The sequence below is a fragment of the Falco rusticolus genome, chromosome 9, assembly GCF_015220075.1.
Source record: "Falco rusticolus isolate bFalRus1 chromosome 9, bFalRus1.pri, whole genome shotgun sequence".
Taxonomy (NCBI): domain Eukaryota; kingdom Metazoa; phylum Chordata; class Aves; order Falconiformes; family Falconidae; genus Falco; species Falco rusticolus.
This window is the reverse complement of record NC_051195.1, coordinates 12,159,170-12,186,840: the sequence shown is the minus strand read 5'-3', so window position 1 is coordinate 12,186,840 and position 27,671 is coordinate 12,159,170. Positions and strand designations below refer to the sequence as shown.

At 38.3% G+C, this 27,671-nt stretch overlaps 1 protein-coding gene across 1 annotated transcript in view; it reads right to left on the bottom strand.

Annotated features, from left to right (window-relative positions):
* Positions 1-27,671, bottom strand: part of NRG3 (neuregulin 3) — a 419,699-nt gene that overhangs the window by 90,083 nt on the left and 301,945 nt on the right. Inside the window, exon 3 of the mRNA XM_037400881.1 lies at positions 26,849-26,922. Within this exon, the coding sequence (XP_037256778.1) occupies positions 26,849-26,922 (74 nt within the window). The remainder of the gene's footprint in view (positions 1-26,848; positions 26,923-27,671) is intronic.

Below are 27,671 nucleotides of genomic sequence, written 5' to 3'. Positions count from 1 at the left end.
TGGAATACACTTTTGACCCAAATCCTCCCTTTTCCAGAACATATAAAAGGGAAATATTGCTCTTCAGAGGAGCTGTAAGGCTTGGCAAAACAATATCTGTATTTTCTCGAACTCTGGCTGCAGACTGTCCCAGTCAGCTATTCCATTCATCACATTTACCAGAAGCAGTATTTTTCCCGAAAATGCTGTACAGAATAAGAATCTCATCCTGCTCTTCTTTCCTTGGTCCATTATATCAAATGTGGTCTGAAACCTGGGTTACACAAGGGACTGTACTGCTGCTTGAGCTGACAGCAGCATCAGAAACAGGTATTTACATTTCAGAGTGGCTTTACAAAGAATCAGTATATATCCTGGAAATAAGCTGATATCAATGAAAAAGTATTACTAAAATACTGTTATGTCTATCAGGTATGCAAAAAAACCTGAAGCTTTTTTTTCACACAGGTTTGTGAAGAATCCAATGTTTTGCCTTAATGTCAGAGAACATTCTCAGCAGTAGCAATATTGTTTTCCTCAAAGGGAAACGGTTGTCCACTGCAACCTGTACTCCCCGCCTGTTTTTCAGCAGCTGTGCACTACACGTAACTAACACAGGAATATTTTAAGCTGAAAAAGCAGCTGTCTCTATTTTTCATTTGCTAAATGCACTCGCCATTGAGGATTAGCAATTTTCTTCCCTTAAATAAAAGATCAGAGAGGCCAACACATGGTTAAAAACATATTTAGGCACCTAAATACTTCTGTAAAATACAAACCCCAGTACCTTTACCATTGTAAAGCAGCTGAAATCACTTTCAAGACTGAAACCAGTCATCTTAGGCTCACACTGCTTAAGTTTTCCTGAAAATTTTATTTCTTTAGGGTAACATCTGCACTTTAAGAGAAAATTACACTTGCACCTAGCCTTACATTCACACGCTCAGTTAGTCCACAGGAGGTATACCTGCATGTAGTTATTGCGGCATGGAAGAACAAGCACGCATGAATTATCACCATCTAGGAATACCCGTGGTATTGCAGCTGGTTCTTCCATGATATTGCCATTTTTCCTCATGCTAGGTAGATCGGGTTAACTTGGAGACACCCAGATGTGCTATGAGATATCCATTTTGCTGAGATGACTACTCCTACTTTTGCTAAAGAGTTGCATTAGCAGAAAGCTAACAGGGCACAAAAAGCTGGATTGTGCATACTCACACATGGAAATTTTCTACAGAGGTCCAGCAACCACGGCAAGAAAAAGGCAGGGAGTCTAAGTCACCTGCACCATCATACTATTATGTTGGCCAGTTGAGGTCTTAAACATGTCATAGGCTCTGAGGTGCAAAATCTGATTTTTCTAATGTATAAGAATTTTCTTTTGATTTTCAGCCAAAATTCATACTGCACCAACTCAAACTCATTCATTCTTGTGCCAACACATCTTTCAGCTCAGTCATTCTTATCTTTCCTTTATATTTATCCACTTGCTGTATTTATAGACCCAATGATATCCCTCTGATATTTCCCAGACCATCATTCTATACAGCTGTAATTTCCAGACAGACAGTGGAACATTTATCAGTTGTGGTACTGGATCAGCAATATATTCACTCAAGCGATGATGTTTGAATACGTTTAAAAAATCTGATAACTGTTCTTACCATCACTTTCTACACTCCAATAAAACATAGCATGTGGAAAGAGCAAAAAACACTGTGTACTTATCGGTACTGCCACAATCACCAGAAATAAAAAAACCAAACAACAACCCACTGAGCAAGAATAAAAGAGGTAAAAAGCTTTGGCTAGTGCCTTTGAGTCAGACTCTTCAAGGGACAGGAGAATACAAGATCTGCCACCAAAAGTGCAATTTCATCCCAACCAGTACATTAAGGACTGTGCATGCTGGCATGGCTGCTCGCTCCACTAGTGGTCCAGCTGTGAGAGAACTGTCATAGTGAATCTGGAGATTCTCCTTAAATCCTTTTTGCCTAGGAAGGAAATTTCTGCCCCACTAACTGGAATTCACCTAAAAATATTAAATGGAGAGACCATTTTTAATAAAGGAAATATGATCCCATCATATTTGTGTGACAACTTCCAGATAAACTAAGTCAAAACAGTTAAAGATCTAACAATTTTCCATAACCAAGTTTTGTAGTGAGAAACAATTTTCAAAATAATAATCTTTTGGTTTTAGAATGGAATATAAAATTCAAGACAGAGGTCTTAAGATTGCATTTCTAAAAGGAACTTGTACAAAATCATGCTGTGATAATTACAGGTTATGTATATATATAGTCATACAAGGAATGCAATCATATGCTAATTTTTCCTCTGTCTTTTGTGCACGTGCAAAACACTGCTGCGCAAGAGCATCATAATACAAGTATTTTATTCTTTCATTTCTTTTGTTTATTATTTTTGCTAATGCTGTTTAGATTGTTTGGATGACTTACAATAGTAACTTTGATGTTTCACTGACTTCTCTTTCCTGTTCATATGCCATTTAAGCAAGTTTAAATACCTGCAGAGTAATTACACACCAGTTGTTAAATACTTGCCTACCAACTGCCACAGTACCTGGAGAAGCTATGCTTGGAGAATTAATACAAGCTGAGGCCTGCAGCATGGACCTTACTTCTGGAAGGTATTCTTAGCTAGTAGTGGAGTCATATATTAAGCACTAACATAGGTGGCTGAAGACAGACAAATATGCCAAAAGTTGTAAAAAAAAAAAAAAAAAAAAAAAAAAAAAAAGCATACAGCCCTAGTCTGCCTGGGTTGAATCAGTGTCACCACGATGGAGTCTCATTAGCTGCTCTACAATTGCACGTTTTCATTTTTTTACAGTCCATTAGGCTGACTTTAACAAAATTAAACACACTCCAGGGCAAAATAACCAAGTAAACCAAAACAAAACCCTTACACTGTTTATAAACATTTTCTTAAGGAATTGCAATTTTGAGGATACATCTTTCTCTCATGAGCAAACTAGAGATTGTTGTTCCCAGTCCTTCTCTTTGGGTGACAACAGAACTGAGATGGGGGAGAGCAGAGACAATTTATTTCTCTGAAACTCATTCCCCAAAAATACATTGCATTTAACCGGACATTAGTAAGTGATATCTCCATCATAACGAGGGAAAATTAATCATAACAATAATAACACAAATGAAACTAAACTGTGATGAGTAAGATGAATTAGATTAATTAGCATACACCTCAGCTAAGTAAATGTTACAACTATGTATCCTATTCACTACCTTTCACCGGTTGTGCTAATTTTTGCTTTCTATGTCTATTAAATGCAAAGTATGTTAGGTTAAAGAATCATTCATTATGAAGTTTTCTTCTCTTTTTTTATAAAACTGTGTTTATAACCAAATTAATTGGTGCACAGGATGTGTCAGCAAGTCAGGCCACATCATCCATTTCGATGGGTATTTCTAGGCTTTAAAGATGTCATACCATCACTGAGGGATGAAGCACTGGCTGAAGGTGTTACTGATGCAGCTCTGAAAGATGGGGGTCCCTGAGCACCATGGCACGGTGCCATTGCAGCACAGTGTCCATTACATGCATGACAAACCAGTTTCAAAGAATCCAAACTCCAATCCATGTATTTTTGTCCTCTTTCTAACAAACTTCTCTGACACAACTAATAAATTTGATTTGAGGCCTTCGTCTATCGTGAATTACCCTGAGATGATTTTTCACGGGCCAATCAACATTATGGAGTGCATGTAGTCTAGCCAGGGTATTTATATTATTTCTCAAAGCTTACAAAAGCAGAGTGATGAAAGTTAGAGGTGCCGGCATGCACTGTGCTTAAATCAGCTGACAGCCAATAGAATGTTTCCACATTGAAATAATTTTAATTACAAATTGTTCCAGTGCTTTGTGACGAATCCGTACAGGAAATGTAGAATTGAGGATCAGGTTGTTCAGGTTCTATTCTCTCCCAGTGCTTGTTCCCATCCACCATCTACTGTTTACTTATGTATAAAAAGCCATACTGGAATCTGACTTGCCTTTTTTTTTTTTTATTTTTTACATTTGCTAGTGAGAGAAATGCAGCAGTGGTATTTCAAGTGTCTACAAAAGTTTCAGTGTCAGGATACTCTGCTCTGCCATGAAACCACTCCTTTGGATAATCAAAGTGGAACAGCAAATGTGCTAAACGTGAACACGGACACCACACCCTGTCCCTTGTCTTGTCAGACACGGTCCCACTCTGACTTTGAATGCTAAGAAAGGAAAACCAGAAGGCAATCAGCAGCAAGCAGCAGAATGTGCTAGTACTAGCAGATTAAGCTTATCCCACCTGTACATGCTAGTTGTTTACTTTCAGGTAGTGTTTAATGTAACTAAAAAAGATGCTTTTGTGATTGTGATGGAAAGGTAAAGTCTTCACAGCATTTTTGGATCACAGTTTACTGTTAAATTGTGTATTTTAGTTCATTTTAATCTTAGAAAAAGAGGCTGACTGCTTGTATTTTTTCTCAAGTTATGCCATGAAAAAATATAATTTGCCTTTTAATAGGAGTGTCAAGGACCCATTCTCTCCAGTTTACTGTACAGATTTGTATGCCCCATACAAAAATGTTATGAGTTTAATTGGAACAGACAGCATGACAGCGTAATTTTATATAACTGTTTACAATTACTACAATGGCAGCTTCCACAGAGCTCTCAGTGATTTTTCAAGAGCATTTGCAAGCATAAAGTATGTGTTAGAAAAATAAATAAAAAAATAGCAATTTGCTACAGCTGTGCAAAGTGGATTAAAGAAATCTATCAGCAGTGACACAGATATTTAGAAATCGAGGTATTTTGCCCATATGAGCACAACTGTAAAATTTGGTGACATTAATAGTTTTATTTAATGGCTAGATTAAATAATGCATTCTACTTTAGCCTCAGATATATGGCACATAAGAAAAAGGCAGACTTACAGGTTAGGAAAATATTCTGGTTGTTTTTTACTTAAGGGGAGAGTGAGATCAGTATGACAGAAGCAAAGATGTCTGGTCCTCCAAAACAGAGGAAAGCACACAACGTATGCAGAGTTCTAGCAAGTTATGTGAGAGAAGCAGTGAAATGGTATCAGAGAAAGAATGTAAAAGGCAGAAAACCAGCAAGTATGGACCTATAAAAAAGTGGTAGAAAAGGCACCACTCTGGCAGCTTTAGTGCTGGAGCTGTGAACAACTTCCTTTTGTTTGATGTGTCCTGTTCAGACAGGAGAATTTATCTTCTAGAAGAGAAGAATTTTCTTTTGTAACCGTAACTGCATCAAACATATCCGGGTATTACTAGCTTGTCTTCCTAACTGCTAATTTCACAGAATCTTCAGTTCTGGCTAAGCTCTTGGATCAAACCCAACATTATTATATGCAACAGACATGAAGCCTCTATTTTATCAGATGATGCATAATGGAGACTTAAATGGAAGACTAGAAAAACAAGCAAATTTATTTTCTAAAGGGCATGTTGAACACAGATACTAAAAGGAGTTTTGTGAGCATAAGGGCAATAAGAGAACAGAACACTTTGCTTAATTAACCAATAATGAAAAAAGCTCATTAGGGGAGTTTAACACTCTAAGAGCGAAGTTTATGGAAGACAGCAACCCAGTTCCTTTCCTGAAGTGATTTTATGGTGATGTAAGTTCTTCAGATTCATTACACTATAGATTTGTTCTTTATTTACTTTTAAGATATTCTCCAGACCCAAAAGATCCTTTTTGACCTTGAACTTTGTGCTTGTTAGATTTGTCAACCACTCAGACCAGATCAGAAAAATGCAATAAGGACAAACAGGGAAGAAAACTGGGCTGTGATTAATGCATGTAAATTATATTGAAAAAGGGGCCCATGAGAGCTACTGGGTTGAAGATGGACAAAATTGCTTTTCTTCTTTAGGGAGAGTGGCAGGCAGAGCAGTATTAATGCAAGCAGGCAGATTAATTGGCTTTTGCTGAGCTGTGTGCTGCTGCAGCTAAACTTCTTCCACAACCTGACCTAATTCGTTTTGAATTTTCTTGGGTATTTCCTCATCCAACCACAGGACAAGTGTAGTATGCAGCATACTGCAGAAATGAGCTCGCAAAGTTGCACAGCTTCATAGCAAATACATTTCTCATGAGCAAATTAAAACTTTAGAAACATTGTTGCAGCACAAAACTGATCAGTCAAATCAGAAAAGTCTAGATTAAAACTCATATAACTTAGTCAGAAAACGAGTATAGTAATACAAATCTACAGTCAATAGCAATTAGCAGGAAGCTAAGCATCTAAGTTGCAGCATTAGTGACCGTATTAAGTACATACTGACAAGCTTTATTTTCTCCACTGTGCGATTCATCAGGCTGATTTCTAAGTCTCCTGACTTCCCTTGTATGCACAAGCTAGAAAAGCCTGTGAGTTCCCTTGCCACACAGAAGATAAGTTTCTTTTACAGATTGCCTGCTCTCGGAAAATGGCAAAAAAGAAGCTGTTCCTATTCCCTTGTATCACGATGGGTTTGATAGCACAGAAGTCTCATGAAGGCAGAATTTCTAGATAGGGGAAATACACTGCTTCCATTCTGTTTGTGCCACCTTATTAATATAAAAGCAATGTTATGAGGTGGAAAAATATCACAATTTATTTCTAGATTAAGCTCCTGCATGACATTAGTGAAGGCAGCAAAACACTGAGTCAAGGGCTAAAATATGTATTTATATATAAAACGCAACCAGGTCTTCCGGTTCTACCAAGTATGCCTCTAAAAAATTCAGCTCCAAGAGCCACTATCCCGTTTTTGGGGGGTGTTTTTGTTTTAAATATAGATGGAAAAGAAAACATGTCTGTCCTCTGGGGGAACACAACTTCCAACAACTCAAGAAATGAGCAGAGAAAAAAAAAAAATGTATTAGGTTTTCAAATTCTACTTTTAAACAGATGCTAGGGTTTTCAATTGGCTCATATATTGCAAAGGTAAGTTATAAAAGAGTATGAATAACTTTGTGAAAATAACTCAGTCAACTGAAAGAGAGGAAAGGGCTTTTGTTTAGGGTAAGGGTATAAAGTAATGAATGTCTATGTATCACACAAAAAATATTATTTTTTTAAATGGCAGGTTTAAAAACAGAAAAAGGCTACGCTCAATGTGCTTATCACTGAAAGCAGAAAGGTTAGAAGTGCCCAGTGCAGGATGAAAACATCTCTAAAATTTTGCCACACTGTAGAGCTTCAGCAGACACAACCCCTTCACTGAGCAACCTGTCTTATGTTACCACTAAACCTTAGAACTCACCAATTGCATTTTATACCACCGAAGAAGGTAAGTTATGACTTTGACAAGTGGTAGCCCTTTTAAACTGTTTGCTCACAATGCAGATCTCCTTCGGAAGAATTATCATCAGACAAGTCACATTATGTTACTTGACGTTGTAAAAGAAAACCCACCCAAACAAAGAAACAAACAAAAAGGTACACACTGAGCCTTTTGTTTCTCCATTGATGTTCCTCTCCCTCTCCTCCCTGTTCTGCACTGGTGGTCCTGTACTCCTCCTCCTCTTTAATGTGATGAGTCAGCACTGACAGTCTCTCTGGCTTTTGGCCAGCTTCACTGTTGTTAAAGGCTGCTTTTTTTGAACACTAACATGATGTTATTAGATAACGTAACTGATAACAATCCCCACACCTTTGAATAGAGAGGCTTGTACACCAAACACTGGGGTGCTAACCGAGTATCTAACACAACTTCCCGTAAGACTATTGAAAACTTGTTACTCCACATACCCTAGTGGCACCCTTCAGAAAGGATTGTTGAGCTCTGGGCTCTGTCACATTTGCAAGAGTTGCACTCAGGAACAGTCACAACACACACACACAAAATCTAAGGACAGATTCTAGGGCAATCCTGTAGAGTTTTGGGGGTCACTGCTTTCTCCACAACGCTGCACATGTTTCTAAGGTCTCTCCCAGAAACAGTCACTCTCCTTATGACAACCAGATGCTGGAAAGGGAGTCAGAAACAAATAGTTGCCCAATAGTTGCCATTTCACCAGCTATCCATTACTAGTTTTCCAGTCCAACGTCTCTTCTCAAATAGCCTATCCACTATCAAGCTAACCAAACCAAGGCACACAATACAAATACTGTTTGGGACTCAAAAGAAAGAAAAAGACTCCCAAGCCCTAAGATTGCATACACAAATTTTCATCATCCATTCATTTACTCCCAGGTATTTCAAAGGCACGAAGGAGTTAATTCTCGCAGAGCCTAAGTATAATTTCAAAAACTGACTTAAGATAAATAGGAACTTAAATATTAAAATGTCCACAGGTGATGAAATTCTGCTAATAATTCTGTACTTCCTGCCCTTACTTTTTCCTTTTGTGTAAGAGATTTTGCATTCTCACACATCAGATGCATTGTTTTTACATTCAAATAGCAGTGCAGCTGCTAGTACCTAAGGCTTGAGAGATTTATGGATAATAACAGGAGTGCACAATAAACGAGTACATTTGGATTCATACCAAACAGAAGCTGTATCAGTCAATCAAACTGCTGGACAACCGATCCAAGTTTACAGATAAATGTAAACCAAAATAAAATTCTCCAGCCAGCCTGGCTGCTTCTTCAGAAAAATACGTTATGAATTTCACACAAAACTGACATGGATAATGTAGTACTTTCATCTTTGACCAAAGCATACTATAGTAATTTATTCTGTAAGCCAATGACTGTCTTAAAGCAGAAAAGAACAGTCATTCTTCTGCATTGCTATCCATAAAAAGAAAAAAAGCAACCATATCAATCAGTTTGTGTAACAAGAAAAAAAAAGTATGTGACAATATCAGATCCCAGCACATCCACTTTGCACAGAAAACAACTGCACTTCATCTATGCGGTAACTGCTGTACCGGGCAGACACTGCTTCATTCCCAGTCAATTCACTTATTCTGACATCTAATTTTTGCATTTTTTCCAGTGTAAACAGCACAGTCTGTAGCAAGTGAAAACAATAAAAATTTCTGTGTATAGCTTCTTTTCATGAACAAAAGAGATCAAAGCAAAGAACCAAAGTCGTCCCAATCCAAACCTGACAACTTTATGCAGTTCTTTTTAGGTCTTTATCCACTGACATAAAAATAATGGCATAGAGAAGAGCTCTGAATTGAATTCTTGATTGTAAACCTGTACTAAAAGTCAACGGTTTCTGAACACAGTTCCCCCTCTCTGGGGGGAAATGGCATTTCAAGTTTAACATGCACCAGGGATGAGCAGATATAAATTGGGGCACTCTATGGTCAAAACCTAGGGAGTAACCTATTGCATTGATCAAAGCACTTGTGTCTATTCTAATTTTCCCTTCTGTTGGCTTTTTATGCCCAACAATGTAAGACATTCAGAGATCTTTCAGAACATCCCAGTCTCTCTTCAGCAACCTACCTGACCCCAGAGCCAGATCCTGACCCCGAGCCCAAGGCAGTGTTAGCAGTCAGGGCTTTGCAGACCTGAAGTCCAAGTTTGTTCACATCCATCACCTTGAGAAGACTTTCTATCTGCTCCTCTTGGCCTCCTACTAATTCTCCATTGTCTTACACAATTAAAGCCCCACAAAATTAACCTTAAAATGTAGTATTTTTCTTGTATTCCCCCTGATTTGGTTTTGTCTTTCTTTGAGACAACCCCCTACTACTAAAATATTTATCTACTGCTACCACGTATATTATAATCTGCTAGTAAGGCATTTTGCATAAAGAACAAAAAGGGATGTGCTTAGGCAATAATTATTAAATCCTTCTCTGATCTCATATTTTTCCAAACTCCTTCCTCTTGAAGAATTTCTTAGATAATGCCTAGCACATAGTTACGTTTACTGCTTTTTAAACTTTACTATCACTCTTGGCAATACTATTTCCTTTTGCTGCTGCTCTTTCTTCCGCTCAGACACAGACCATCTGCCATACTGCTCACCAAAATACTTGTCAGCTTTAATATCTGTAGGCACGGAAGGATATTATAGGCAAGAATTACTTTCATCTTTTTCTTCCTAAATTTTGGGTTAAGGAGAGTACTATATTGTAATTAGAAACTAACTACAAAGAAAAAGCAAAAGCCCATAGCAGACAGGACAGAAGGCATGTACCATAAATTTTCAATGTGCACTTCCTACCCTTTATTACAAACTTATTCAAATTGTCTTTCGGCAATCAACTTTAAATGGTTTTCAGCACACCTAGATGTTAGGCAAAGGTTTCCAAGTTATACTTTAGATTTTTCCCCCAAAGCTGATCCATTTCTATTAAGCAAAACATACAAATTGTTCCAATGAAAAATGTGCAAATGATATTCAGATTAATCAAAATAGGGAATCCTTGGACTAATTCTAAGGATTGCAGTTCTAATGGGCAACTTGACATGCGATGATAGACAGCGATGTCAGAAGTAATGTACATTGTAAGAACAAGCTGTAACTATTAAAAATTTTGTGTTTTGTCAGTATATATATACTAGATGTTAGAAGGATCACTTATATATGAAAGATCATGATGGGAAAAACTTGAGTGCCCAGCTGCTCCAAATCACTTGATCTAGGATCCAGTCACTAGGACTGGAAGACAGGAAAAATCAGTCTTCGTTTTCTATCTGTTGACCACTCTAAACTTGAGTAATTCTCATTTTAAGGCTTAAGTAAGTCTCATTTTAGTAAATCTCGTTCTCACTTCAAGCTTAAGCAATTTCCATTTTCAGCACAAACTCAGCTGGAAAGTTACAACATACAGCAGACTTTCCAGGTCTTATTCTGGGCAAGCAAAGGTTCATTTGGAATTCATTTCAGCAAGTCTCTCCTCTTGGGCAAAAAATAATTTCACAGCACACTTTGAAAACAAACAAACCAACCCAAAGTACCACTCACTGTATTTTTTTACTTTTTTAAAAAAATTTTAAAGTCTAATCTGCATTGATTTTTTTGACAGTCTTGTGCAAGTAGTGTAGAAAGATCTGGGTATTATGTGCAACAGAACAATGAGAGATTTTAACTACCAACACCCTGCCAAGTTTTAGAAAAAGCCTTTAATTTCAGAAGTGCTAAGCAGGATCGACCCAAGAAGCAGGTTGCCAATGTTGCATTATTCCATTCATTCCTAAAGCATCCTAAATTAAAAATCTAAGCAAGGTCTAGTTCAGCCTACCCCAAGACTAACTATCTATCTATCTATCTATCTCAATTATTCTTTTTCCTTTTGTTTCTTAGTTTCCTCTTACAGTGACTTTGTTAACAGAGGTGGGGGGGGGTAAGAAAGGTATTTTCATCTTTCAATGTGCTGAATTTTGGCAGTCAGCTTCACGATGCTGTCACTTTACTGAGTTCAGCTAAGCATCTCTGATTTGAGATGTTTTGCTCACCCAGCAAGGTCAACAGCCCTGCTTTCAGTACAGACCTGCCCTAGCAGATACTGAATAACTTCCCTCTATTAAGAAGCAGACAGACATAGAACAGCTATGACTTTGAGTCTCCCTCAGAATGCCTTATTGAAGCTTCTTAAAAAGTCAAAAGAGCTAATATCCTCTACACATCACCTTAAAACAGCTACATTTGGCTTTTGTCTAATTTTTGATATTCTAATTAGCCTCTGGTTATTCTAATTCTAATTAGCAGAAGAGTACATCTTCCCTATTAACTACATTTGGAACTTAAGGTTACCTTAATTCAGATATCTGCAGGCTGGTATGAAAAACCATGTAGAGTCTATGCTGCTTTCACAACATCTGGTATGAAGTTTCTAACTCGTACTAGGTTGACAAAGGGAGAGGTGGGTTATTCTGAATGTACCTTCAAAAGTACAGAGACCTCACAAAATACGAAGCAACTAAAATGGGTCGTGATCTCCCTAAGCAGATGCATCTCTATATTTAGCAACAACTATTATCGTTGTTGACACCTTAAGAAAGTGTCCTTATCACTACTCCAGCTAGGCCACTTGTTATCTTTCTGCTTAAAACCCATAGTAGCATCACCCCTTAAAATCATAGAATTGTCATGATTGGAAAAGATCTTTAAGACTGTTGAATTCAACTCTTAACCCAGCACCGCCAAATCCATCACTAATCCATGTCCCTAAGCACCATGTATTCACGGATTATAAATTCCTTCAGGGAGGGTGACTCTAACACCTCCCCGGGCAGCCTGTTCCAGTGCCTGACCACCCTTTTGGTGAAGACATGTCCCCTCACACCCAATCTAACCCTCCCCTGGTGCCACCTGAGGCCGTTCCCTCCTGTCCTGTCCCTTGTTCCCTGGGAGCAGAGCCCGACCCCCCCTGCCTACAGCCCCTGTCAGGCAGCTGCAGGGAGCGATAAGGGCCCCCCCGAGCCCCCTCCTCTCCAGGCTGAGCCCCCCCAGCCGCCCCCCATCCCACGGGTGCCCCAGCCCCTGCCCCAGCCCCTGCCCGGCTCTGGACACGCTCCAGCCCCTCTGCGTCCCTCTGGCCGTGCGGGGCCACAGCTGGACACAGCGTTCCAGGGGCGGCCTCGCCGGTGCCGAGCGCAGGGGGACGGTCCCTGCCCCGGGCCTGCTGGCCACGCTGTTTCGGGCACCAGCCCGGTGCCGCTGGCCTCCTGGGCCACCTGGGCAGGCGGGGGGCTCCTGCCCAGCCGGCCGCCAGCCAGCCCCCCCAGGCCCTTCCCCGCCGGGCCCTTCCCAGCCGCTCTGCCCCAGGCCCGCAGCTGCCCGGGGCTGGGGTGACCCCGGCGCGGGGCCCGGCGCTGAGCCCTGGGGAACCTCGTACGAGTGGCCTCGGCCCCTCGGCCCGGCCAGCCCAGCCCCCCCTGCAGAGCCCCCCGCCCCCCAGCACATCGACACCCCCAGCTGGTGCCACCCGCACACTGGCTGGGGCAGCGCTCGGTCCCTCGCCCCGATGGTCCATGGCGACATGAACCATGGCCGGTCCCAGCGCTGAGCCCTGGGGACACCCCGTGTGCTTAGCCATCAAGCAAACTTTACTCCACCACAAATCTTTGGGCCCAGTCATCCAGCCAGTTTTTAGCCCAATGAAGAGTACACCCATCCAAGCCATGAGCAGACAGCTAGTGGCTAGTTAGTCACAAAGTGGCAACCGTATCATGCTGTAAATACGTTATACTACATTTCAAACAAAGAGCAGGAAAAGTTTTCTACAAAACCAAAATGGATAGCAAATATTGGCTTATACATAACCAAGTCCAAATTTTGAAAATGATCCTGCTTGGATGAAACACCGTGACAGATATTGCCAGCTAATGATTTTTCTTTTTTTTATGCAGCATTTTCTTTTGTCTTTAAGGAATAAATTCTGAAAACAAATGTACATGTCATTAGTCTATTACTGTACAAATCCCCACTATGCTCAACTCAACATGAATTCAAATTGTAATTACTGATGACTTCAAAGTCAACAGATATAAGAAAATAAAAACTGATGAGTCTGATACTACGTGCGATCCATCAATTTCCCTAATTTTCCCTCAGTGGAAACATACAGCATGTCGAGAAACGATGGCCTTCCAGAAAATATTTGCCTTTTTTCCACTTACCTGTTTGTTTGTCCCCGTTGTCTATTTAATAGTCATTTCGTTGTTTAGTGTGAATAGAGAACAAACTGAGCAACAAGGATCTAACAGGACAGCTCAGAAGAGCTGCCATAGTTTGTAGCATGAAGTTGCAGCACTTGTGCTTGGACAAATGCAAAAGTAAGTTTTGCACTACTACATCCAGACTGTAAAGTATATTGGAGATAGGCAAGGAGAGACTTTATCTTGTATTAGTCCTATCCTTTTTTGATGGCTCTCTGACAACATGAATCACCTTATATGTTTGATACATATTTAGGAACTGGTTTTTATTTTTAAAAATAATCCTCAGTATCTCTTTCTGTGCAGGGATTTACATTCTTCCTTTTAAAGTAATAGCTATTTTCTTGGATGCTCCTACCTGCTAAGCTTTAATCTATCATACTCCAGACAACAAGATTGCACTAATCTGCCAAAGTAGGTCAGTTATTTACAAATTGTGACAGCAGCAGACACATCCAAAGCAAAAACTTGGTCCAAAAAGCTACTACTGTCAAATAAAGAGCCATAGGGGCAAACGGTCATCTCATGGGGCCCATTCAGACAGCTCTCCTTTCTGCATGTGTACCTGACTCAGAGTAGTTTCAGTTAATTCCTTCCATTACCAAGCTACACAGATTTTGTTCTTTGCCAAACCAAACAAGCTGCTGAGCACAGCCACGTTACAAAGTCATGGCGATAGACTTGCCTCAATGCAACTGCAGGGCACCAGCTTGCTTTTATCACACAAGCAGGGAGGTATCACAGAATAACTAATTGTACTGTAACTCTACACTGCAATTTGCAATAACTTGTTACATAGATATAACCTAAGCTAAAAACTAATTTACCCTGCCATCCGTTTTTAAATGTTGCAGCAAAATTGATAACAATATTACAGAACCGGACGTGATCTTTGATCTGTAATGTGCAAATTTCTGTATTAGTCTAATAGTCTGTTCTAGCTTCCAAAAGAAATTATGAATTTATATTGATTGGTTTTGCCTTAAATACATAAATAGCCAAATATTGCCATTTTCCAGTAGATTAAGACATTCAATACTATCATATAAGACTGAATCAGTTTATCTGACTTCTCTACTCACCATGTGTCCAATGCCTAGAAAATTAATAATAATTTTATGAGGACAGTAGTACTGCATTGGTAAGTAGTATTTTTACTTGGAGTTGTTGTGCAGACGTCTAGACATGACTTAAACAAGTTTCACAACCTTCTTCTGGAGCATCATCTTTTCTATAAAAGCACACAGATAGCATTTTAAACCTTTTAAAGCATTTAAGCCTTTGAATCCTGAACAAAACCTAACCAAAAGGGTTGCTTAAAACTTGGAGACTGATAAAGACAGCGAATTAATATGGTGTTAATATGAGATGAAAACTTTCAAACACAACTAAACCAGACTGAAATATTTAAAAGCCTTTACAGTAACAACATTACCTTTTGTTTTTATATATATATATATATATACATACACACACATATTTATAAATACAACTGCTACTCTCCATAGACCAAGAAGCTCCTTCAAAATTACACTTTTCCCCCTGTCGGTGTACTGAATTGCCCATCAGCTACAGACAGAGCTCTTCAGGGGAAGCCCCTCCACTAGCAAAACCCAGGTTCCTACATTAGTGCTGCTTAGTTTCTCAGGAAACAGTCTTTTCAGAAGAACTCATTAAATCCAGAGAATTTAAATATGGTAGATCATCTCACTATCAAGAAAACTGCAATTTTTTGAGGTAAATAAAAAAAAAAAAAGGAAATAATTCAGCTGGATGCTTCAAAAGTTCTTAGTATCTTTGATATAGTAGTTGTCTCCTGAGAAACAATATGCATCAGTATAGCTTTTGCAGCACCACGACCTAAGTCGATATAAATTTTGTAAACTCCAGCACCTTCTACAACATGGATGAGCATTAAGGCAAAATTTTTTCTTTTGCTCTTTCCAGAGTAAGGCAATACAGTAAAAATATTTTTACTATACAACAGATTTCAAGTCTACTAGCTCATTACTAGAGCTAGGTGGGAAACAGCAGAAGCCACTTAGTATTTCTCTTCCAGAAAAGAAACAAGAAAAGACAAGGATTCCACTCTTTTTTCTGTAGTGTGATCTAGTCATTCATCTGGAAGAGAGGAAAATGAGGTTAAGCAAAACCTGTGTTTCACCTGTTATGGACAAATATTCTGTTCTCTGCTAATTCAGGGCCTCCTTTCCTGTATCAGATCAGAATTATTTTCTTCTGAACCTGAAAAAGCTTCCCCAATAAAAGTACTTCAAGGTAATAAAAAGCTTCGGTACTGAAAATGCAACCTTTCTTCAAGCAAAAGTCAGTTTTATTAAAAAAAAACAACACCCAACAGACAAGGTTAAATTTAGATGCTGCCTTTTACAAACAGCCCACACAGTGGATATTTTCTCCTGATAAGCATCAGGTATTAACCTCTTTCCGTATCTTCAGAGATAACTGGAGCCAACTCCTTTGGAAACAAAACGGAATGTGGGCATCTGTTCACTGCAAACATGTAGAGAACATTTTAGACACTAAATTAAACTGCAAATTATATTTTTTTATTCCATTATGTGTTAAAAGTAAAAAATATATATAAGGAAGGAAGTGAAGCCAAAATAAGACAGACCAGACAGCACATGAAAAGCAATTTGTGGTCTAGGCATTCATCTGGAAGATGGGAAACGGGTCAAGTAGAGCAAGAAGTCAGACCTTGGCTTCAGAGAGGGAGTGAATGCCACATGCAGTGGTGATGTGGGAAGAAATCACAGCAAAAGCACATGGGAAATACTGAGTGGCAAGAGCGATCAGCAGAGAGTAAAGAGTCACTAACAGAAATGTAATTTAGATGTTGAAGGGAAAAAAAAACCTCAAATAGGGAAGGAAATAAAGTAGATATTTGGAAATAATAAGAAAGGGTGGGGGGAGAAGAACCTAGAGAGTAGGAAATTAAGACAAGTGGGCCAAGAAAGAGAGAATTCATATCTTAATCAGAAGAAAACAGAACACTCAAATCTTTTCCTTTTGATGCTGATAACCCAACTGAGATGCTAAAATGGTTGGGGAAAAGATAAACAAGACCAAGGAGCAGAACTACTTGTTAAAACCAAAGGGGCAATGACAGGCAGAGGTTGGCTGTTACAGTCAGCTCAGTGGTTCAGTACTGTTTTCTTCATACGACCATTCAAAGCTAGATTACCAAACCTGTTACACAGGCTGTGTACAGAAGTAACAAGAGGAATGTTCTGTTTCCCAGGCCCCTTAATGTGCCACTGATGACAGCAGCAAGCAATTGGACTTTTTCTCTACAGCAAGCTGGTGCTTGCAGCAAGAGCAAAGAGCCGGGAGCCCTGGGAGCAGGGTGCTCTCTGAAAAGGCTGGAAGCGAATCAAGTCCTCCCAATAAAAACAATCTCATCAAGAATTGCCTGTTACAACCTTTTTTTTGGTTTGCCTCTGAGACAACACTGATCCAGGTTATCTTTTAAGAAACCATTTCCATGATCAAATTTTATCACTGCAGAAAATGAATGCATATCCTCAAGGTTGGCCACTTCAACCCCCCAACGGTCAATACAATAATCTCTAGCAAAATAGTAGTCATACATGGAATAAAAGTCATGACAGGGCAATGTAACCTCAAAGGATTTACTATATAAAACAGTTACTAGTTTCAGTAAGATCAAGATTTAACCATTTGATCTTTTTGATCCAGGGAATAATAGTTTCATAAATTGCTGGGTTTGCACAGTAAAGTTTTAACCAGCAATGGCCGTTCTCTGTTGCCAAATATGACTGTTGTGGGAGGCCTGAGAAACGAGCCTGAAAATGCCTTCAGGAGTCTCAGTACTATCTATCTTCTGAGAAGAAAATGATTACCTTGATGAGGTAATCAAACTCATAGTAATGCTGACCCCTAATGCTTTCAGTAAGATTGCCATTACTTTAGGAAGATATGTATATACACACGTTACCCACCAAGCATCTGGTCTTCACAACAACACTGTAATGTATTAATATTCAACAACACATTGATTCCAGGTTTTCCTTAATAAGTAGAAATTGTTCAAGTGAGCTCAAGCAACATTGGTAGAAGCTCCATGTGAAACGAAAACTCTAACAACACGAATTGCCTTAATAAGCATCCTTATATTGGAATATGGACTTAATGCAAAGAGTAAAGATCAAATAAGAGCATAGTGGCTCTTAAAATGTATTATTTTGGGGAAGACAAACAGCACACTCAGCAGATAGCCTCTCAAAGGAAACTTTAACTCTCACGTATGGGCCCCTTAATGTTTATAATCTCAAGATAGTGTGTGCTGGACTGATCTCGAGCTTTGTACCTGTGAGAATCAGTGTTTGAATTTGTCTTCCTGCTGCTTACTACTTACAGCTGTATAACTGCAGTGCAGACAGGACAGATCAGAACATCAGGAACCCCACAGCTTCATGATTTATCTGCACATGCGCTGCTGCATTTTTTACTGGAACCATTTCAACACAGAAGCACTCATAGCAGAAGGCAAAACACCCAGTTCAGACTTAGATTTAATACAGATACATTCAAAGTTATAAGATTAGTTGCTGATAAAAGAAATCCATCTTTTTTCTCCATGTGTTCTCAATAGCTCCTGCAACAGGCTATGACATCTTTATGAAAACTACACCATACCATCTCAACCAATCCTGAGGCGTTTAACATCAAAACTGTGACTAAGTCACTGAGCTAACATGAAACTGTATTGCCAAAATGAAATGCTGTTTGGACAACTGAGTATCTAATTCACAGAGACAGAACCCAACAAAATGAATGCTTTTCAGCTAAATCACTGTCGTGGTTTGCGCAATTTTCCTACATGTCATCTCACGATGACCCATCTTTGCTTATACTTTTCTCCCCGAGCATGAAGAACTGTGGTTGCTGTGCTGCCAAATTCTCCTCTTAGAAGGCCTGTAAATGTGATCTGACAAGTCAAATGATTGATTCCACCTTGTCCATCCAGGCAAAAAAAGAAGCGTCCTTCTAAGACGACAGTGGGAGATTGACACCAACAGTAACACATCATCAGTACGAAGAGTATGCAAGTCAGAAAAGTTAGTTACTCAGACCAACAGGCTAAGTTAGATGCTTCCAGAGCATCACAGAACATATACTTCAAGCTATATTTATACTTACGGTTTTCCAGACATGGGATGGCCAACAGCAGATGTAGGAAATCATAATGTGTTTGTAAAAGGAGCGGATAGAAGAAGTTGATGTTTCAGAGGCTCATCACTTCAGAAGGTGCTTGTTTAGTGAAAGTGCTGCACCGCCTCTCATTCAGGCACCGAGATGAACCCAGTGCTCACGGCAGAGCGGGCTCGCCAGCGGGAGAGCGCGATTCACAGCTCCGTCCCTTACATAAGCCTGTAACCTCTATTCACAGCCATCTGCTGTGACTGTTGTGTAACAAGCTATAGTCGAGTGTTTCTGCCATCATATGGTAATTTTCCTTAAAATACACATGCAAAAATCACTACACAAAGACCTAGAAATACTTTAACTAGATGCAAGTCCCAAATTTCACAGATGAATTGTAGTTTGGAAAGGCAGCCTTCAAGCCCCTCCGCATGGGATGGCTGTAATTTCATTCTTCATTTCTAGCATCTATGGCTTACAGGAAGATACACTGATTAAATCTTTTTGTTGAATGGGACCTGCATTGCTAGATACCCCCATCTTCTGTCTTCCTTGGGATTTATACCAAGATCAAATAAAAGGAATTTTCAATTTCATTATTATTCTTCCACCTATAGGCAGTTCTCAACATTGGAGAAGGAAGCAAGTGGTTTTCACGTTTGTTTTTTTGTTGTGGTGTGGTTTGGTTTTTTTTTTCTTTAATTGCTATCAAAGACATTGCATCTACCTGATTCTAGCTTCTCTCCACAAATTTCTGCAGAGATGCAGTCTAAAATTACAAAATGCAAACTAAATTACAGAAGACCACTTAAGGCCTAAAAGTCATGGGAAAACCAGACATACTTCAATACTTTAAATGAAAAGTTTTGAATATAAAACAAGCAACCAGATACCAATACACTCTTGTCTTCCAGGAGAAGAGATGAATGGAGAAGAATAAAGAATCAATGTTCCTTTAAAACTAATAAAAGGATTTTGGTCAAATGCAGATGGAGTTTTTCTACTTTTCCCAATAAAACTGCGTGACTTCTTATTTAAATGTTATTTTAGCTAGTAATAAGTAAAGATAGAAATTAATTTGGTAAAGGCTGACCATTCATTAAAACTGAAATATGAAATGGGAAACAACTGTAAACCCCCTTCAATCTTTCCTGAAAGAAAGCGGCGGGGGGTGGGGGTGGGGGGTTGTTGCGCAAACTGTTTTGTTTTGTTTTTTCTAAAAGGGCTGGGAAAGTACTGGAAAAAAAGGTCTATTATTGCACACAAAAGGAATAAAAGCAGTTAAATTCAGTGCTGTTTGGAAACTGCTATCCCACTAGTGGATTTTTTTGCTGTTATTTTTAACCTGAGAAAAGTGACACAAATTTATTAATTTAGAATTAATTTAAAATATCCCCCCTATACTAGAAATGTGAAGACCACCAATACTATTGTGACTTTAAAAATCTGTTCTGCAGTACTAACAGAAAAAAAAATATAAATTGCTGAGTAATATTGATATGGCACATTCTGTACAAGTCACTGTTAGCTTACCTATAGAAAAAATATTACAGTTTTTCCCTATACATTTAAATTTTATTTTTAATATTGTAAGAAATAATTATATTATCAAAACTGATAGTGATTTTCCTTGCCTACTGCATTTGTAGCAAATTTTTGATTTCAATTCATCTCTCTCGGGGATTAACTTTTCAATATCTTCTGACAATGAACACATTCACACTTCCACTTATCACTAGCTAACCACTTTACTAACGCTTTGTTGATGTTGCACTTCTGTTTTTGAGCATTTCATTGCCCTTCTACAAAATAAAGCCGAAGTTCCTATTTTAAAGAAACAAACAAAACCAAATCAAGAAGATTCATACTATTCACACAAAGTAAATTTTCACAGCTTCAGCAAAACTCAAATTTGAAAACATGTCATCTTTTACAGCCTTTATCCTGAGATCTCTACCCACACTTGATCAAAGAGCAGGGAAAACACGTCCCTCATTCCCCCAAGGATATATTTTCTTTCTTATTTTACCTTGCTGAGGTTTCACATTCCCCAGCCTTTGTCTCATGTGATGCACCTTTTTTAGATTATACAAAAAATAATTAAAACTTTTGATGTGACTGTGTTGCTTTTCTCCTTTATTGCTATTTTTATTAAGGCAATTCCTTCCTTCCTTCCTTTCAATCTTTAATGCATCAACACTAATCTAGGCTGATTTGTGATGCATTTGAACTGGAGGAACTCAGTTTGTATATCCTTCTAAAGAAACCGTAGTTAACAGAAATGTCATACCCACTTGATGGATGCTAACAGATCTTACACTGACCTGTTGTTTTCAGGAACTTCACTTGATTGTTGTCACACATAGCTCTTAAAATCTAATTTTACACGGCAATAAAATATCACCTTTTGATTATTTCATTTTTATAAAAGCTTAATACCCTAGACCAACATAAATAATTTTTATTCTTTGAAAACATGGCTAATGTGGCACTCTTTGCAATTAAATTGATGACAGCACAAAATTACAATCACTGCAAAAGAAACTTAGTCTGCAGTCACTCACTCCATATGCCCTTTTTGAATACAAACCAGTCTTAAACAGATAACATAATTGCTGCAGAAAGGCTTAAAACCCTTTTATTTTTGTGACAAAGTTAAAATTCAGATTTTAATCCAGATATCAAAAGGTCTATCTGGGGTTAAACAAGCACCATGTTAAATCTCTTTTAGCACTTGCCCTCCACAAAACTCACATATCCACCTCTGGCTATCCAGTCCTACTATTTTTCCTAAATTTTCTTCCACTTATAACAGCCCCTACCTACATCCAACCTTCAGTCTTTCCACTAGCAAAACCTTATTTTCTCCTGTGCCTTCTAGAAATCCAAAAAGCAGGAGAAAAAAAAAATCAAGAGGAATGTTGACAAATTCAGAAAGGTAGTAAAGCTGACAAAAAAAATAATATTCAGGTTCTAGAAAATCAATCATTCAGTACGAGACTCAGAAGTTTATTTTTATTTATTCCAATTATCTGAAAATATAGTCTATAAATATTTACCAACTGCAATTCATTTTTTCCTCTATTTAGTAACAGTCTCTTTACAGACTGCCTTCACGGTGCCCAGTGTTGGTAGCAGAAACTTCAAAGCCAGCTCTGCTTAAAACAGGAGGCTGAGAATCCCGAGTTCTCCAGAGGAGTCCAGACTTCTCTTTCAACCCAAATTATCCTATGATCTTACAAATACAGAACTGGACAGAGAAAGAAAAAAAAACAACCCACAAACAAGGAAAAAAAAAGAAAAAAAAAAAAAGGAAAAAAGGAGGGAAAAAAAAGCAGAAAATCCCCCCCCCCTTTTTTTTTTGTTTGGGGGGTGGGGAGGCATTTGAGAAGGTGAGTGTGGATCTTAAGGCTTCAAATACATTTCTGGAAAAATAGTTTTATCCCTTTTTTAACTATCTAGGGTTGTTTTACTTATTTACAGTCCCAGTCTTCCAGGAGAGGTGGTTTGATCCTTTGCTATATAAAGAGGTAGTCTAGGAATGAGTAACTGCAGATTCCAGACACGACACTTGCAGGTTTCTCTTTGATGAGATTCATAAAGAAGCACGATCTGTGCCATGCTGTCACAGGTTAAAGTAACAGAGGACCACAGGCTATAGCTAGCTCTATACAAACAAGACTTCTGACATTTGAAGAAGCCAATTTAACAGACCCAAACGTGGTGGAAACTGATAGAAAAATATATCAATGTAGAAAAAAAAGTGTGTATTTCAATAATGGACAGATTTTTTCTGTCCATAAACTTTGTGTGGAAGCTGAAAAGTTTTGAAACCCTCAGAGCAGGGATGAGAAACAAAACCTGTTTCTAGTGGCTACTTCCTGGTGATTGTAAGTGGTTTACACATGAAGTATGATCGGCTTACGGAAGGAATTACATGATGAGGTTGATTCCAACAGGAGTATGGCCTAGTGACCTAAAAGCTTGCCATCCTATTTTTTTTTTCTTTTAGAAAATACATGTTTATTCTGAAAAAGGATTGGATAACATTCCTAATATTTGATAGGGGATCCCTCTTCACTTTAAAACTGAAATAAACTTTTAGCATAGGAAAGTAACTTTCAATGCTAAGTTAAGAACAAAATAGTTGAAGGTGGAGTTCAACATTCTGGTAAAAAATGGGTAATGTGACAAACTCATTCTCAATGCCTCGTTTACTGCTTTGGAATATCTACACAGAATGGACAAAGCTTTAAAGGTTAGACTTTGCCTCAGTATGAAAACTGATCAAAAAAACCCATCCTCAGCCTACATACAACTTACCTTTCAAGACTTGTTAGGCCAGGTAAGTCTACTCCAGAACACTATAAACAGTAGTACATGAGTATATTTGCACAATTTATGTTGTATTATATCAGTTCCCAATCCTATAGATACATGCAGGAGTACACAGGTCTGAAAAATGACTTGTACCTAAAGTTTAATTGTATTTATAATGCTGCAAATGTAAGTGCTCTACCATTGCCATGAACTGTATATATAGAGAGGTTAGCCCAGATGGAGAAAGGTAAAGCAACATTTCACATAAGCTCCTATCCTTTCCTCCCAGCATGTGACTGCTGTTTCTTTTCTCTTTGTCCCATTAGCACTTCTTCCATAGATGAAGGAGATGACAGAGAGATTCAGGGACTTGTCCTGCCCAGTATTAGCAGGGCTGACATAAGATTCCCTCCTCTTGATAGTGACTGTGAGCATGGGTTGCATTGTCATGCAGCATGCAGCCCTTCCCCTTACTGGTGACACCATTAATTTTGTTAGGTTCCTTGTGGCTCCCATGGTATAAGTAGGTTTCTCCTGTATTCCATGATTAATAAACTTCTCAAACTACTTGCATTTGGGTTTGGGTTTTTTGTTGTGTGGTTTGGTTTTGGTTTTGGTTTTTTAAGACCCAGAAAACCTGGTTAAGAGCAAAGAAATTAAGGGAAGTAGAAGCTACTAACATCTATAATGCTTGAAGGTCCAGTAGAAGGGCCTGTGTTTGGGGTGTTTTGACATTGTTCTGTGTGTCCTATATCTGTTTTCTTATGAACTAGATCCTAACTTTGAGATGAAGAAGGTAGCAGGTGGCAGATCTGACTGCCAGAAGCCACGAATGGCAATTCAGGAACTCCAAAACACCATCAGGTAGTTTGATTCAAGAGGTTTCACAAAAAGCAGAATCTTAAATATTTTAACCATTTAGTTTAATTAAATGACATGTACATGACTTAGCATGCATTAATCTATATTAAATATTACATAATTTGTACCCATATTTGTGACGTAAAGTCAAAACCTGCCTAGCATACACGTAGAATGAGGTAAGAAGGTGGGTTTGACCTGATACTATTGAAAATATATTGAAAAGTAGAGTCATATCATATGATTTGTCACTATGCAACCTCAGATAATAGCTATGTGAACAAGCTTAGTTTGATTTAGAGTTACTAGGGGGGGGGGAAGAAAAAAAAAAAAAGCATTGTGTGTGTAAGTAACAATCTTAAGACAATATTGCTGCTATTTCCCAAGTGACTGTGGCCCAGATGCACTTCCCATTTAATGACAAGTGAATGTTTGAAAATGTAACCTGTGCTATCACAGGCAAGGTAAGATTAAAAACATATTGCTTCACTATTTCATGCATCTGAACTTCAAATAAGCTAAATATTGTGATCAGATGAATCATTAGCTGTTCTGAACATATTTGTTACTGAGAACCCTAAGCAATCCCACAGAACTCAAATGAGCTGGACTTGTTTGTAAAGCTTGACTGACACCAGCCAGCATTGGCTACGTGCAGTCCAGACACAGATCTGAGTGTTCAACTTTCAGAAATTAAACCTTGCATTTTTTTAAAAAAATTGCTCCTTTCTGAAGATACTTTCAAATTCACTCTTTAGTATCTTTCAGTCATTCTTTTCCTAATCCAAACACACATTCAACCACAAAAATAGTTTTTGCAAAGCAACACCAGAGCCTTTGGAAATGATCATATTGCTCTTGACCACTGCGTCAAATGCTTTTTACACTCAGGTTATGCAAAGAGCAAATATTTCTGCCCAAGTGCTAACTATCAGCATGCTATTAATTCTTTCCTCTCCAGAAGGAAGATAACACATTACTGACTTAACTCCTGAGTAAAATGTTCCTCTGTCACTGTCCAGCTGCCGCAGAAAGTTTCTAATACCTCCCTTTCAGGCTAGACATGCTTAGAACAAGTGCATATGCACATACATAGACAGAGATAAATCACACTATGCCAATACACAGAAATGTACCTGAACAAAAGGTTTTCCTCTTTTGAACATGGATGAGGATCAACTATAAGTAAAATGTCAAAACTTGCTGGAAAAGTACCTAACTCGTATTAACCGTCTTTATTTATCTTGGAAGAGGAGCCCTTCTTGGGCCACAGGTGTGTCCAGTGGATCTACATCAATATCAAGCCAAGGTCCCCTGCTCTCACGTAGCCTAAACAACATAATTTTGAAAGAAACCCTCAATAAAATAAAACAAAAATGCCTTTGTGGTCAGAAGGTGTAAAAAGGACATTTCAGCAGAACTTTAGCTTACTGAGCAAGGTAAGGTGGCTGAACAATTTTACAGAAACAATGCAGTCAGGAACCAACCAGAGTAATTGAGCATCTCCCAGGTAAAGAGAAACAAGTCTGTGCAACCAGCACAATGCTGTCTGCAATATATAAACACTGTAGGGCTTTTGGTCTTGTCAGATACAGCTTAATCTGGGAATCTTTTCTGGGCTTTATATTGTGTCTATATGAATTTCATCTTTACTCTTGAAAGACTAAAGCTAGAGTTCCCTGTTAGAAGCAAGTCAGATAGGTACCATCCTGTCCTGCTAATTGGTTGTCCTCTTCCTTGCTTTTAGGAGACAAAGTACCTTTTTCCTTGCCATATACACAACTTCTGTGTTGACACATGCACATACCCACTGGCACAGGTAAAATCTGCCTGCTCGTTATAGGCTCTGCACTTTACCATTAAAGGTCAAGCAAAAGTAAAAGCTAAACCAAATACAAAGCAACCTATAATGGGAGCTATACAACACAGAACTACAAAACAACAGGTGTCTTTGGAAACAATCTTTCACATGGAAAAGCACAAGCAAATAAACAGAAAGCACACACACAAGACTAGAATAACAAGCATTATTCTTCAGAAAAAAAACCCATAAAACAACTCAAATCAAAATTTTAAGAGCACCCAAAACCAGAGGACTTAATACATTACACTTTCCAGGTATAAGAACAAAACCAAGAGATTGGATATGACCCTTTGTTGTATGTCACTTCATTAAAAAATTTAAGATAAACAGCATTAATTAGTAAATGGATTCACTTCCAGTAAATTCATCTGCGACAATATTTTTGAGATAGTTTTATTAGTCAACAGAATTTAAAAAGGGCAACAGAGGAGTAGGAGAACATATATGCAGACGGTATTCCGGCACATAGTCAGCAGTGTAATAGAAAGTTACTTTGACTCCACATTACTACCTGAAAGTATGCCCTTAATCTGCAAAACCAGAGCAACTTTACTTGTAAGACTGAAAAAAGAAGGAAAAAAAAAAAAAAGAGTTTGGTGTAAACTCATCTCACATATTTTCAAGATTATAATCTCTGCAGTGCCAGATAATATGAATTTACTTTGTTTTGCAGGAAACGCTTTGCAGTCTATACTTGGTTTCCTTTTAGATTATGTAGTTTTATTTCTTCTTGAGTCAAAAATAGAGGAATGGGAATATTTTGGCTTTAAGCAGGATCAGTATTATTCCAAATCATAAGGAATCAAGTCCTCTGACAGCCCTCCGTGCTGCAGCCACAGGTGTTTTGTACGAACAGAGACAGGGGATGTGTTGTTATCCTACCGACAAAAGCAACACCGCTCTCTACAGACAATGCGGTGGTCCGTAACATGCTTTCTGACAACAGGCAAAGGGTCATCTCGCATGGCAAGAATAGCCTCCAGCATGGATTAAAAATGTAAGAAAAACAATCGACGTACTTGGATCTGACAAGATTGAGTCGGTTTTCGGCAAAAATTGGTCACAGCGGACTCCTTGGTAGCCCTCTTTGCACCTGAGAAAAAGGCGATAAATGACAAACATATGCATGCGGTAGTAAAAGGTTAATTTCAAGGTAGCAAAATCAACTGAAAATTCTCCCTGCCACTGCTGTGAGGGACTTGCATATTTAAAGTTATTTCAACCATTATGGAAGCAAGGTTATTACTGAAACACAATAGAAGCAGGTAAAATAACTTGTATTTTAAAAAAATTCCCCTCCAACCTTTTTGTTTATTTTAGAAACTATGAAAAGAAACATAATTTAAACATAACCCTTCTTTTAAATATCAATTCAATGAAATAATCAAAGAAAAACCCAGACATAAAATGATCTCATTAGGTAAAACAAAGCTTTATAAAGCTTCTGTACTGCACATACCATCAGATTAACAACTTGCTTATCTTTGGTTGTTTGAATAAGCAGGGAACTCTTATCTAGCCCTTAATTTAAAACTAGTTTCTGCTGTGCTTAAAAGATAACCTGTTTAGGCATGACAGACAACACCAGGCATTGTTTGTAAGTGGACAGTCTTAGATGTCTGTGGGATTAAAGCACAAACCAGAATACCCTCCTGGCTTAACAAACAAGACCTGGTTCTGACTGAGATTCTAATAGTATTATTTATCTTGAAACCTTACTTTGAAGAAATTCCATTTACTGCATTTGGACTGTTCTCAGGAGTCACTCTCATTTCAACTAAGTGTATCAGAATCAGACCTTTAATTATTTATTTGCCAGCCAATTTTTTTAGAGAAAAGTGA